The sequence below is a fragment of the Microtus ochrogaster genome, assembly GCF_000317375.1.
Source record: "Microtus ochrogaster isolate Prairie Vole_2 chromosome 14 unlocalized genomic scaffold, MicOch1.0 chr14_random_1, whole genome shotgun sequence".
Taxonomy (NCBI): Eukaryota; Metazoa; Chordata; class Mammalia; order Rodentia; family Cricetidae; genus Microtus; species Microtus ochrogaster.
This window is the reverse complement of record NW_004949096.1, coordinates 34,295,747-34,310,477: the sequence shown is the minus strand read 5'-3', so window position 1 is coordinate 34,310,477 and position 14,731 is coordinate 34,295,747. Positions and strand designations below refer to the sequence as shown.

General features: G+C 39.8%; 1 protein-coding gene across 2 annotated transcripts in view; it reads left to right on the top strand.

Annotated features, from left to right (window-relative positions):
* The window catches only part of Cops2 (COP9 signalosome subunit 2), a 29,613-nt gene extending 23,054 nt beyond the window's left edge, over positions 1-6,559 (top strand). For both annotated transcript variants that reach the window (XM_005364404.1, XM_005364403.1), the window contains exons 10-13: positions 418-515; positions 1,889-1,971; positions 3,060-3,118; positions 4,563-6,559. In XM_005364404.1, coding sequence (XP_005364461.1) covers positions 418-515; positions 1,889-1,971; positions 3,060-3,118; positions 4,563-4,707 — 385 coding nt within the window. In that variant the 3' untranslated portion in view covers positions 4,708-6,559. The remainder of the gene's footprint in view (positions 1-417; positions 516-1,888; positions 1,972-3,059; positions 3,119-4,562) is intronic.
* Positions 6,560-14,731: the final 8,172 nt, after the last annotated feature.

The following is a 14,731-nucleotide window of genomic DNA, read 5'->3' as shown; positions in this document are numbered from 1 at the left end:
TAATGTGCATGAAACCTAGTTTGTTTCATTATAACAATTAGGGATCAGAAATGCACAATTTAATTGAAAACACCAACTAATATAATAAACATTTTATTATCAACTTTGAACAAAACAAAGATTTGAGATTAATCTTAAATTACTAATGTATCTGTATAACATTCCCTCTCCCAAACAAAAAGATTCATTTACTCTTTCCTTTAGAAAACAAATAAGCCTAAAAGTTTTGGGGGAAACTTGTTTATGTGGTGTTGGAAATGTTTTTTGGGAGGCTATGTATGTGTATTTTTAATTCTGACTTCTGTGACAGAAACATTAGTAAACTTGGGTTCTTGCACATAAGCATTGAGCAGATTCTGGATTATGATGTGACATATTACTTCATATGTGACAACATTTATACTTTTTTTCTATTAGTGCCTATCAGAATAATGACATCACTGAATTTGAAAAGATTCTGAAAACAAATCACAGCAACATCATGGATGACCCATTCATAAGAGAACACATTGAAGGTGTGTAGTCAGCTGCTTGAATTTGATGTTGTCAAGTACATGCTTCTTAATGGGTTTACATGGAATTAAATTGCCCTAGCAAAGGACAGAAGTATTTCTAAGTGCTATCATGATATATGAAACTGTATATCACTAGCTAGCAAACTCCATATGAATACCAGGCAGGTCTGCACATAGCTTTCATTTTCCTTTACCTTTTTATTCTAAAGTAAATAATGCTGCAATTTGATTATTGATGCTTAGATCTATACCTAGTTTTTAAGGTTTGTCGAAAGCCTGTGAAAATACACTGCTACCCATAGATGATACTGAAATGATTTTCCTCTAGAGCAGAAGCTAACGGTGGGAAGTATTTATAGAGTGGGGAAATGAGACTTAATAAGTTCTACTGAATTGCCACAGACAGAATTTTTTTCTGTGTTTCTGTGTCGGAGCCTCTGACAACTCCAGTGCTCTCATCTGTTAAGAACTATTGAGGGCCAGGCAGTGGTGGTGCACACTTTTAAAGCCAGCACTCAAGAGGCAGAGCTAAGTAGATCTCTGACTTTAAGGCCAGCCTGGTCTACAGAAGGAGTTCCAAGACAGCCAGAGCTGCACAGAGAAACCTTGTGTTGAGAAACAAACTTAAGAACTATTGAGGGTGCTTAAATGAATATTAGGAGCAATCTACTAAATACTTAAATGTCAGATGCATCAGAAACTTTTGAAAAAGCCATCAGAATATAATGGTCTCTTGTTCTCTACTTTGCATTTTTTTTCATTCAATAGATTTTTATTTCTTTTATGAGCCTGGGATGGTACTGAACTTTGTTAATACAGAAAAATATAAAAGCATTATCTGTGAACTCCACTCTAGTCATAAATTTCTTTTGAAAAGACGGTTGTGTGTGAGGAATTGTGTATGGAGCAGGCATAGTGGAGCATCCCTTTAATCCAGCACTAGGAAGGCAGAGGCAGGTGCATTTCAGTGAGTTCCAAGACAACTGTGGCTCCATAGTGCAGATTGTGTATAGGCGTCAATGAAAGTGTAAGATGTAATGCATTGGATTGTGGGAGCCCTAGGGTGGGTGATTCAGCCGGGATGCATCAGAACTTCTCAGGGTATGTTGAGTGCTAAGTGAATGATGAACTGTGGATGTTGAGAAGACAAAAATATTTTAGAAGAATTGCAACATAAATATAATCAGAGAACCAGAAACTGAGAGAAGCATCCAGGCTGCTTTTGCCACACCAGGATTTCTAAAATAGGAACAACTTGTGTCTTTACAAAGCAAAGTGGTTTGGGAAGGTAAATCGTATAGTTAATTAACATGGCTTGTACTTAAATGATTCATAAAGACATTCACAGTGTTATTTTTCTCTTTGTCTTTCAGAGCTTTTACGAAACATCAGAACACAAGTGCTCATAAAGTTAATTAAGCCTTACACAAGAATACATATTCCTTTTATTTCTAAGGTATTTGTGGATTTTAGTGTTTGATTTCTGCCTACACTTGCAGTATACCTAGCTTTTTTTTTTTTAAGTGACTAGCTTGGACTTGTAGCTTTTGTTTTTTAAGTAGAATATGATTTTAGGGTTCAATTTGGAAATATTTTTGAAACATGGATTTCATGTTGCCTAATCTAACTTCTTACTCTGTGTGTGCTTGTGTAAACTCATATAACACTGTATAGCTGAGGATGTTTAAACTCATATAACACTGTATAGCTGAGGATGTTCTTGAACTTCTAATCCTCTTGTTTCTGCCTTTCAAGTGCCACCATGCCCACCCAAGACTTTAAATTTAGTGTGAATTTTTCAATGTTATTTAATGGAAATGGCATTAACAGAAAAGATTTTTAACGTATGGGAGAAATTACATATCTCTCCATCTTCTAAGATTCCCTTATTCTCAGACAGAAGAGAGTAGAGCATTAACAAAGGTCCAGTCCAACCACTGCAGATGTAGAGTGGCCTGAATTCCAGAAGTTAGAAGAGGGTTGAGGGCATAGCTCAGTACAGAGCACAGGTTCATAGTGCTTCAGTCTCCAGCACCAAAGGGTGACAGAATTAACTTTTATCATGCTCATATTCTAGAAGATGTTCTGATGTGATGATTATTTTATTTAAAAATCTCAAGCTAAGTCTGAAATCATAAATCTAATCCCAGTTGTTTAGGAGATTAAGGTAGGAGGATTATAAACTCAAAACCTGGCTAATTTATTGAAACACTATCTTAAATGTGGGGGGAAAAAAAAGGGTTGGAAATATCCCTTTGGTATTGTGCATATGCAAAACCCTACTAGGTTCAATGACCAGGAGCATTCAAAAAAAAAAAAAGATGTCTTCACAGATGGGATGGTAACTCAGTAAGAGGGCATTTGCCTGAGTGTGTATGGAGCCTTGGCTTAAATCACTATCCTGGTAAAGAAGGAGAAAAAATGAAACTCCCTTTAGTAATGTTTCCTTTTAGTGGTGAAGATTAAAGCCAAATGATTATGTAAAATCAGGAAGTCTTTTTAAATGTTAACTGGTGAATTATATAATGAAATCTTTTGTTTTAGGAGTTAAACATAGACGTTGCTGATGTGGAAAGCCTGCTGGTGCAGTGCATACTGGATAAGTAAGTACTTTGCTGGGTTTTTATTGTTGTTTTGATTTTTAGTGTGTGTCTGACGTGTGCATATGAATGAGTACAGGTACTTTCAGAAACTATAAGAGGGTGTTAGATCCCCTGGAGCTGGCATTTCAGATGGTATGAGCCACTGAGTATCTGTGTTAGGACTCGGGTCCTCTAGAAAAACATCAAGTGCTTTTAACCTCTGACCTCTCCCTTGACAACCTTTTTAAATTGCAAGATGTTGGGAAGGAACTGTCATGCGTAGAAAGGAAAGCATTTACTAGGGCTGTGGTTTAAGAGAATAAACTCCATGATCATGGAGCAAAGACATAGCTGAGGGCTCACATTTTATTGGCAAATAAGAGATAGACAGAGAGACACAGGGAATGGCCCTAGTCTTTTGAAACCTAAAGCCCACCCTTCTAAGACACTTCCCAATCCTTCCCAAGCAATTCCACCAACTGGGGAACAAATATTCAATGTATGAGCCTAGGGGAACACTCTCTTTCACACATCACAGTAACCATAAATTTTGGGCTGCGATGACAAAGCTAGCAACTCAGTTGTTGATTTGTCATTTTAAAAAACAAAACAAAAAAACTGGCTATGATTTTTCTAATACAAGGTCTATATGTGATCCCTTTCATTTGTAAATGAATGAACATACTGAACACATGATCTCTGGAAAGGTTCTAAGTCATTTTTCAGACAGATTTCTCATTTGATATATGACTTACACACTGCTAAGAAACTATTGACTGGGCCCGTGACATGACTCAGCAAGTTAAAGCACTCACAGCAGAACCCTGATAACCTGAGGCAGCGCCCAAAAGACCCCATGGTGCAAGGAAAGAAGCAGCTCCCAAAAGTTGTACTCTTACCTTCACATGTGCAGTGTGGCATGAACACCTCTTTTTAACTTAGAAAAAGAAATAGTAATTATTTTCTGGATAGTTCTAGATAGATAGATAGATAGATAGATAGATAGATAGATAGATAGATAGATAGATAGATAGATAGATAGATAGATAGAGATATTTTTTGAGGTGGGTCTCATCATGTAGCTCTGACTGGCCTTGGATTTATTATGTAGACCAGGGTACCTGCTTCTGCCTCTCAGGTGCTGGATTTAAAGTTGCCCACCATGTCCAGCCTATAGGGTGTAAGCACTCTCTGTTACAGAACAGTTTGGATGCTATTAAAAGTAGTATGCTTTGAAAGCATGGCCAGTATCATTATCTTTCATGATGTAGATTAGTCTAGAGAAAAAAATGGTAAAGCTGACATCTAATGTCTTTTTAAGACACTGTGGTATAACTAACAATAATACTAAATTTACTCATTACAAGTAGGCAAACAGGTTGTATGTTGTGTTTGTTGGTGGTGTGTTCTGTGGAATGTGCTTAGCAGAGATGAGTGGAGACTTTGTTTTCTTATTTGGTTCCAGCACTATTCATGGCCGAATTGATCAAGTCAACCAGCTCCTTGAACTGGATCATCAGAAGAGGGGTGGTGCCCGATATACTGCACTAGATAAATGGACCAACCAACTAAATTCTCTGAACCAGGCTGTGGTCAGTAAACTGGCTTAACGGAGAGCAAGCTTTGCAGGCGTGCTTAAGGCATCAGTGCAGAGATGTGATCCTTAAGGACTGGAAAGGCAGAACTCCTGTGGGTTGGTGTGTCCTGAAAGTGGTTGGAGTTATGGCAGAAGTGCTTTTTTGATCAACTGGTTTGTGTTTTGCTGCTGCATTTATCCCAAGAAAAACAGCTTTAATCTCCAGAAGAAAACCAAAACACCATGGGATTTATGCTGTGTTGACATCTTGCCCTAAACATACAACACCGTAGTAATCTGTCATGGGCAACATGACCAGAACGAAGATTTTTGTCATGATTTTAAACACACTGACACGCTACTGTTGGTTAAATTTAAACATGTTGTTCCTGCAGAAATTCTCTCACAAATAACCTGCAATAACTTGAAATTCATACCCTTTTGAACACTTCCTTTTCACATGTATAAATGAAAACGTTTGCTGCATTTTGCAAAATGTCAATTCTCCAAAAACGTGTCCGTCTATTTCTGTCCCTGCAGCTAGTAAAGGTTAGATGACCGTCCTCCCAGTGGCGCCTGTCACCTAGGGCTCAAGCAGCAAAATAAACAGTGCAGCTCAGAAATTGGAGCTTGGTTCTTGATGTGTTTTTATTACAGTTGGGGTTGCTCTTTTGTTTAGTACCTTAGAAATTTCAGATTATTTTATCTTCAGTTAAGATTTAAAAGCCTGAGAGCAAATAAGTTGTTTTCAAGTTTTTAGAACTAGTGTTTAAGGATAAAGTAAGAACTACTTTCTAACAGAGCCCTTGCATAGCACTTATTTTGACAGTGATACTTTAAAGGATTGCGATTTCTTTTTTTAAGAATAGTATTTCTTTTAAAAAGAGTACATAGTAACTCTCAGAATGTCACTTTAAACAAATATGCCAGAACATAGACAGCGAAGTGAATGTTACCTGCATAGTGACCATGCTAGAAGGTTATTTTCTAATGTCAGCCACCAACCATTGCGTTTGCTCTTTGAGAATTTCAAAGTTAATTTAATGCGCTATTAACTTTTTGTTTGTACCTTGTTCGAAAGAGTATTAACAAGCTTGTCTGTCTTCACCCTTATTTGGCACCAAATACCAGCTTCAAAAAAAAAATCCTAAATTTAAATAATACAGAAAGTATGCAGATGGCTTTGAAAGCAATCCCAAAATAATTTTCACGTATTGTGTGCAGTGGCAGTATAGTTAACAGTGAACTTTGGCCTTCCATGGTGACAGAACTCGGCTCATTTGAATGTATTCAGTTTGGGATGTACTTGTTCTTTTCTTTTTTTTTTTTAAGCTCACATCATATAGTGTCAAAAGAAGGAACTAAGATTAACACAGTGTCCTTGGTTTTCCTAGTGCTCGTTATTGTGAACCATGAGTGGCAGTGCAGAGGAAGGCTGTGTGACTGAAGAGTGGCAACCAAGAATTTTGATCATTAAATCAGATTTTATAAACAGTTAGAAAGAGCATGGACTTAAAACAAGGCATGCTTATTTGGTTTTGTCAAAATTTTACGAAAATATGTGATATATATTTATACTAAAACTATATAATCCTTAGATTTAGGAAAGCAGTCAGTTAATGTCTAGCAGAATAAAGCAGTATTAAATACAGATATAAGGTGGAAATTGTAGAAAACCTTGAAAGAAGACGAAAGACAAATGTCAATGGTAGGGAATAAAAAGTTAAAGATATTCTCAAACTATGTGTATTTTCTTCTCTTCTACAGAAATCATTTGTGAAAAGTGTGCTCGTTTTTTACAGGAGTGATATTAATTAGGATTTATTTTTCCAATACAATTTGGAGACCCTTTGTTACCCAAATAAAAATGACAAGTTTCTGTGCCTGTATCAGGTGTGTGCATGTGACAACCAGAACTCAGAGGACCTCGGTAATGTGTGCTATTCCAGCTCCTGAAGTGCCCAGCTCTGCAGCCTTCACTGCTTACGGCAGTGTGCCTTGGTCTCTAGAAGGCAGGATTTTGTTATCCTGTGGGGATCTGGGCCAACTCTGTAATGACACTGACAGTTGGATCCTAAACTGCAGCACCATGCAGTTACATCTGTGTATCAGTCCCACAACATGTCCTAACTCAAAATGAGATTTTCTTTTCTTCGGGAATTTTCCATGTGTCAGTTTTCATAGAGGTGAAATTTCACTATTTTACATTCATCTCATTGTTGTTAAATTCCTAAACATGGTTGGATACTCCACACCAGTTGAAGGCATCTATTTAAGGCATCTGCCCCAGTCTGAGCTGTCTACAGCAGTCTAGGGTATCTACAGCGGTCTGGGCTATCTACAGCGACCTGGGGTATCTACAGTGGTCTGAGGTTTTTAATACAAGAGCTGATTTCTGTTTCTCACTTGCTCTTAAATTAGCGTAAAATTGTTTATTCTCACATCTTAATGCAACATAACTTTTTCATGATATGAGAATAGCTGTTCTAAGTGCATGAATCCCTCTGACTGAGCCGAGAGCCTGGTTTCGTAGTGTGGTAGTTGAAATGAAGCCCCTTTCCATGGGCTGCTGGTGACAGAGTATGCTGTTGGTTACTTTATGTAAAATGTGTGTCTCTGGTCTTGGTATTCACAGGACCAAAGTTCATAATTTTGTGAGTGCACAGTAGAGTGACTGATGAAGAGAAAGACCTCAGAACTATGTACATCGTTTCTTTAGTAAACCTGAAAGGATTTCGATTCTTTAGTTCTTTAAAATGAATGTTGACGGCATAAAGCAAAATTTGGCATTGTTCATTCCATGAGATTTTTTGACTGTAAAATGTCTAACATTTTTGTCACACACTCTCTCTCTCTCTCTCTCTAAGATCTCACATTGGTGGGTTTTTTTTGTTGTTGTTGTTGTTTTTGTTTTTGTTTTTTTGGTTTTTCCAGACAGGGTTTCTCTGTGGCTTTGGAGCCTGTCCTGGAACTAGCTCTGTAGACCAGGCTGGTCTCGAACTCACAGAGATCCGCCTGCCTCTGTCTCCCGAGTGCTGGGATTAAAGGCGTGCGCCACCACCACCCGGCAAGATCTCACATTGGGATGGAACTCCACATCCTTCTGCTTTCCCACTGCGGTGCTGGGAGTCGATGCCTGCAGTGGCACACCAGGTTCTCTAGCATTTTGAAAGAAACACCGTTTGAAGCCGGGCGGTGGTGGCGCACGCCTGTAATCCCAGCACTCGGGAGGCCGAGGCAGGTGGATCTCTGTGAGTTCAAGGCCAGCCTGGTCTACAAAGGGAGTTCCAGGACAGGCTCCAAAGCTACAGAGAAACCCTGTCTCGAAAAACCAAAAAAAAAAAAAAAAACACCGTTTGAGCTAAGATACTGGACAAAACTAAGATTTGACATTAACTGTCAGATGTCAAGCCTCAGAACGTGAGTTACAAGGCAAATTTGAGGCTAGCCTGGGCTACAGAATGGAGCTACCTCAAACCAAAATAAAAAAAAAAATCCACAAAAATCTCTAAATCCTAATTTGTTCCCAGACGTCTTTATTTCAGAATCAAAGTAATTAGATCACTGAATGGGGAGTCTTCATGAAAGGGCAGGAAAACCCTTCCCGTTGTAGCGCCATTTACTTTCGAGACATCTGCCACACACCCCATTTGGAATTGAGCAATAGACATGGGACAGAAAATGTGAGCTAGGAAGTGATGTGTATTTCCAGAAACCTGTTCAGCCAGTGCACACACATATAGAACTCAGTTCCTTGCCTGTCACAAAGGCCTAGAGCTGTCAACTTTCTTTTTAAAAGATTTTCAAGTATTCCATGTTTTCAGACAATACTAAAAAAGCAGTTTATAGAGAACCATGTTCATTTCTAAGACATTACCTAAAAACAGATTTTAAGATTTGGAAACAAGTCACCAAATTTTAACTTTCCAAGAAATACTTAACATCAACAGTAGATACATTCATCCAGTTTTAATCTGTAGTGCTTAATATCATGAAACATAATATCTTCAAATGACATAACTACTATACTACCTTCTCCAGAATTCCAAAAATTAAACCTTTTTAAATCTTAGCAATCTTGAGAATTTTTTGAGCCAGTTGCCGGGGCGCATACTAACGAGACTGCATAGTGGTGCTGATCTGGGAACACTGTGTGCCTCCTCGTGAAAGTCCCCGCTTACACAAAGACACAGGTGGGTACACTGAGGAGAACCCTGAAACCTAAACAGCAAGAAGGAAACCTTGCATCTTGCTGACATGAATGAAGATTAGGTGTGACGTTTAGAGATATATTTAAGAGCTATTCGTTTTAATCAACTCATGAAAGCATCAAGAATTCAGTCTGGCATGTTTATTCCTCAAACCAAGCGGAGTGATGGGTGGAAAGCCAGCGAGTTTTACATTGTGTTCCATGACTAATGCTGTCAGGAATGCTTGTTTTGTTTATGCTGATCTCGCTAACTGGGTGGGAGGAAGTAGGTGACTGACCCAGCAGGGGATGGTTAGAAGACCCACAAGTCAACACTTGAGAATCAACCCCTGGGTGCAAGACACTCACGGTGTGTGGCATGTTTAGGTGCCAGAGGTTTTTAACTCATCTGAAAATACACATGCTTTATTGGTAGTACAAGTGGTGCGATCTGCTTCCTGCCAAGCTTCTGTTGGGCTCTCAGTCACGGCACAGTGATTTTAAGCTGTACAGGAGATAGGTTTGACTATTTCAGTGTGCACTTCTGTAAAATAGTGTTTTGAGAATGTTTTTCAGAAAATAGTGCTAAGAAGTTCAGACCTTTGGTTTGAAGATGAGAGTTTTCTTTTGTAGGATTGCTGTAGCTCTGGTTCATGGCCAGTTGTCGAATAATCTACCCAGTCTTGATTCATGTTGCAGACAAATGCCTCTTGAGTCACTCCTGTGTAAGGTTATGTATTTCCAAGCAGGGAACTAATACAAGGAAAGAAGTAGGGGAACAGTATGCTCTCCCAGGCCCCTAATGTGGTTGCCTAAATAGGTCATCTTAGGAGCTATGATATCAAAATAAGATAAAACCTTAGGAATTTGTTAGATATCCAAAATAATTCCTTGGATGTAGTTTTATATCCAACCCTAAATTTCAAAAGTACAGTGGTAGTGCAGTCAACTATCTTTGAAAGTCAAAAGAACTTAAAGACTAATAACTGTATGATTGAAATTCCATGGTGAATATTGAAAATCGGCATCATTTTCTAAGTCTCCCAAGATGGAACTTGCAGGTTAGCAACTTGTTTTCACACTAGGCCTTGGCACCATCAGCCTAGTGAGGGTGTACACATGTACATATACCTAATCTTTCGTCAACTTGACACAAGCTAGGCTCATTTGGTAAGAGGAACTAATGCCTCTGTAAGACTGGCCTATAGGCAGTCTGGAGTGTTGTCTTGATTGGTGATGCCATCTCCAGCCTTGGGGTCCTGATGCTCTAAGAAAGCAGGCTCACCAAGCAGTGGAACTCGTGCCTTTAGTCCCATTTTCCGTGGATTTCTCTGAGGACAGCCAGGTTGTCTGAAAAACAAAGCAGGCTCAATAAACCATGAGTTAAGTGTCCCCCTCTAGGCCTCTGTGTCAGCTCCTGCCTTCAGGTTCCTGCTTAAGTTCCTGTCCTGACTTCTCTCAGGGTTGAACTGTTGAAAGTCAAAACCCTTTCCATTTCAAATTGCCTTCAGTCATGGTATAGATCACAGCCTTGGAAACCCTAAGACTATGTATGCCTGTTGTTTTGAGCCGGTTTTGTACCTAATAGTTCTGGGCTCCCAACTCTTTATTTTTCAGAGTAATGAATGGAAGCGTCTCAGTTTTTCCTGGAAACGTATTTAAAGTTTTATATTTTTGTATTTAAAGTGACTGGGGTTCTGGAGTCAGTTGACTTGTAGGCAAGTGTAGGTAAGCCGCTGCGCTTGGTTGGCTACCATAGGGCTGACATGGAGACATTGCCATTCCCTTTCTTTATGCAGCCTTCATCCTGCAGCAGTTACAAAAGGATGCCCATGTGCTGCAGCGCAGAAGGGAACATGCTTTCTCCACACCCTGCATTGTTCTCATGGGCATTCGCTTAGTGCTGCTGCATGCCAGGGACTGTACCAAGGCTCAGGAATGCCCATAGACAAATTATTCTTTTGTCCAGAGAGCACAGTTCTGTGGGGAGAGGCAAATAAGTTAATTTCAAATGGAGGGAAAAATGACCAAATGAAAGTTAAATCTCACATTTAATTAAAGAAGAGGCTAGAAATGCAGGGGTAGGGGAAACTGGCTCCTGCATGGGGTAAGTGTATCTGACTGGAGCAGGAAGGGCCAATTATGTGTGGTTTATTATTTGAAGTAATGAAATTTTGTTTTCTGTGGTTTTTTTTTTCAAGTGAGTTGGGAAACATTTGGAAGTATAAATGCTTTCAAGGTAATATGGGAAGTATGCATGGAACAAGGCGTAGAGACGGTAGAAACACTACAGGGCTAAAATGTGGATTGCACAGAATCAAGATAGGGTCAGCAGGATTTGCCACAGTGATGTCGTGGATACTGGAAGCAGGCTACTGGGCTTCTCACTGTGCAGTAGTAGATGATAGGAAATGAAATGAGAAGACCCAACGGATATATTTTTGCGAAAGGGGAGGAGCCACCACAAAACAGTGGATTGAGAATTGGGAAAGAAGAGAATGTTAGGTACTCTGAGTAGGAAGCCTCAGTCTGCTGCTGAGAAGTCGGATAAGACACGGACAGAAGGAACGGGATTGTACATGTTCAAGTGTGTCAGGCCATGCTCGTTCTGAGTGAGGGAATTCCCAACTCTCTTCTTCAATGTGAGGGATTCCACTTAAACACTTTTCATAATTACTCATTGAAAATTGAAAGTTAAAAGCCCATTTTTGGCTAGAGTGTGTATAATTAGGAATACTTAAAGTCAACTCGATTAGGAGTTTTAGGATAGAGTTAGCGACAGGCTCAGTGTTGTTTGGATAAACGAAAGGCAGCCTCTGCTAAGTACTACTAAGTCTCAAACCCTGAACAATTTGCTAGCTGAGGTGCTTGTTTAACACATCAAAGCAGACCTGGCCACCAGGTTCTCCCAGCAACCCGTAGTCCCTCCCCTTTAAAGGATGTGGCTGGCAACACACCCCCACCCTAAACTCCAGCCCAGAGGCTAGACTGCCCTTCCCTATATAACCCAGCCATTTTGGTTACCTGCACAATTTGTCTACCCCTTACCCTCCTGGCCTCTTGGCTAGTTTCTTGGCCCAAGCCACCCCTCTTGGTTGGTAGCTCCTTTCTCCTCTCCCGTCTCCTCACATGGCCCACTTCATTCTGGTCATGCACATCTAGACTCTCCCAGATGTCTCTGTCTCCACCTATGCTCTCCCTTTTGTCTACAAGAAACCTCCTCCGCCATACCTAGGAGTAGTCAAGTTCTTTTTTGTCTTTTCTTTTTATTTCTTTCAAGAACCTCTTGGAAACTTTGTTTTAAAACGGGCTCTCTTTCTGTAGCCCTGGCTAACCTCAAATTTATAATCTTCCTGCCTCGACCTACTGAGTGCTGAGGCTCAGTTTCAAAAGCATATTAAAGCCAGGCCTTTTGTTTGTTTCTTTTTTCTCTTAATATCATAAGTTTGTGATTTTCATGAATATTAACTTCAGGCATGGTGACTTGTGTGGCTATAAACCTAGCACACTCCTGGACCTAAGGCAGGAGTGTCAGCCTGTGAGTTCCAGATTAACTTGGGCTCCTTAGAGGGACCCTGTCTCTAAAAACAACCAAAATAAAACCATTTATAGTGAGTGTTGATTGCCTCATTAGCACTTTAGATAGATTAGGTAGGTAGGTAGGTAGGTAGGTAGGTAGGTAGGTAGGTAGGTAGGTAGGTAGGTAGGTAGGTATTATGACCAAATCACAAATTCTGAGATGTTTTCTATCTGGCTAGTGCTAAACTTATCTAAAGGTGAGACGGTCCTTCGGGATTCCTGCTACATGAAAGAGTCTGCCAGACATTCTACAGGACACAGAAGAAGTGACTGACAAACTGCCATTAGAGATGGAACTGTCTTTGAAATTTTGAAATTTCCTGCTTTATGGAAAAGTCTCCTGGATACTATGGGCCTGTAGGCTAAAGATAGATGCTCCAATGGTACAGAACAACTTTGGATGACTGTCCAGGCAGCAAGATGTCTCTGTCATTCTAGAGTTTTGAAAGTTGTTTACAATGCACTTCCTGTTTACTTAGGTAATATTATATCCCTCTAGTCTTTGATGCAGTTGAAGAATTGATAGTTATAGTTTTCCTTAGTTATGGTAAACGATAAAGTAGATAAAAATATTGTAACTAATTCTTGCTTGATACCTGTTTTGATACATGTAATTTTACTATGTTGAAACCTTCCTTTTTATTTAAACAGAAAAGGGGAGGATTTCCCTCTGTATGCTCTGAATACCATTGGTTAATAAAGAAACTGTCTTGAGCCTGTGATAGAGTAGAATAGAGGTAGGTGGGGAAAACTAAACTGAATGCTGGGAGAAAGGAGGCAAAGTCAAGGAGAAGCCATGTAGCCCCCGCCAGAGACAGACGCTGGATGGAACTTTACCTGGTAAGCCACAGCCATGTGGAGATACACAGATTAATAGAGATGTGTTAGTTTAGGATATGAATTAGCCAGAAGTACGCTTAAGCTGTTGGCCAAACAGTATTGCAAATAATATGGTTTCTATGTGATTATTTCAGGGCTGAGCAGTCAGGAAACAAGCGACCTCCTTACAACAGGATAGTTCAAATATAAACATTATAACATTCAAAGTTACTTCTAATAAACTCAAACTGACAACATAACAATATATGCCTTGCTCTGAAGTTACTGTTTTTCTGTCTGAAAGGACCTACTCGCATGCTATTTCCAAAATAATGCTGTCTGCAAACAAAGGAGGGCTGAAGAATTTACCAGGGAAACGATATGTTTGCATAGAGAGAGGTACTTAGGCCGGGGTGACACACATGTTCTTCACAACCTTGTGAGATGAAGGAAGGCCTTTTATAATCTAGACATTAGCTTCTCTTCCTGCAGAGATCCTTGAAGCATTGCCATTCATATCCAGGATTAAATGGAAAGCTTTCAGTTTGATGGTAAGTCATTCCTGTTTTTCCTTGGCATTGTTCTTTTTGCTCAGGATTGCTTTAGCTATCTGGAGTCTTTTGTACTTCCATATGAATTTTAAGACTATTTTTTTTCCTGTTGCTTTGATAAATGGTGTTGTGATCAACACAATAGCCTCACATCTTGTTGAATACAAAGCCAAAATAAGCACAGCCAAGTCATAAAAGAATGGCAAAAGATTGCTCTCCTGCAGCAGGCAATTGCCATTGTTTTCAAAACAATGCTCTCTCCAAACAAGGGAAGGGTGAGGAAGGGAAAATCATACATATTCATATAAGGAGGTACTCTGGACTGGGACATTCCAGCACGTGGCTGAGTGTGCTTCCTAACCCACCCACCCCCTCACCACCCTCCAGGGTTTCTTTGTATAGCCCTGGCTGACCTGGAACTCCTATAGACCAGGCTGGCCTCGAACTCACAAAGATCTGCCTTCCTTTGCCTCCCACTCAGAGATCTGCTGCCTCTGCCACCAGAGTGCTAGAATTAAAGGTGTGTGCCACTACACCCTGCCATAGTTTAAACTAAAAGTAAAGCATATCTTGAAAGTACAATCTGCCTCTGAAGGGGCCTGCCTTGCTCAGTCACTAACAGTGCTGGAAAGTTGATGGAAATTGTATTGCATCTGTACGTCAATTTTGGTAGGAAGGTGGTTTTCACAGTACTAACCTTACCAAACCTTGAACACCAGAGGTCTTTCCATCTGCTGTGTCTTCCTCAATTTATTTATTTATTTATTTACTTATTTGGTTGGTTGGTTGGTTTTTCAAGGCAGGGTTTCTTTGTGTAGTAGCCTTGCCTACGCTGGAATTTGCTCCATAGACCAGGCTGGCCTTGAACTCACAAACTCACAGAGATCTGCCTCTCTCTCTCTCTCTCTCTCTCTCTCTCT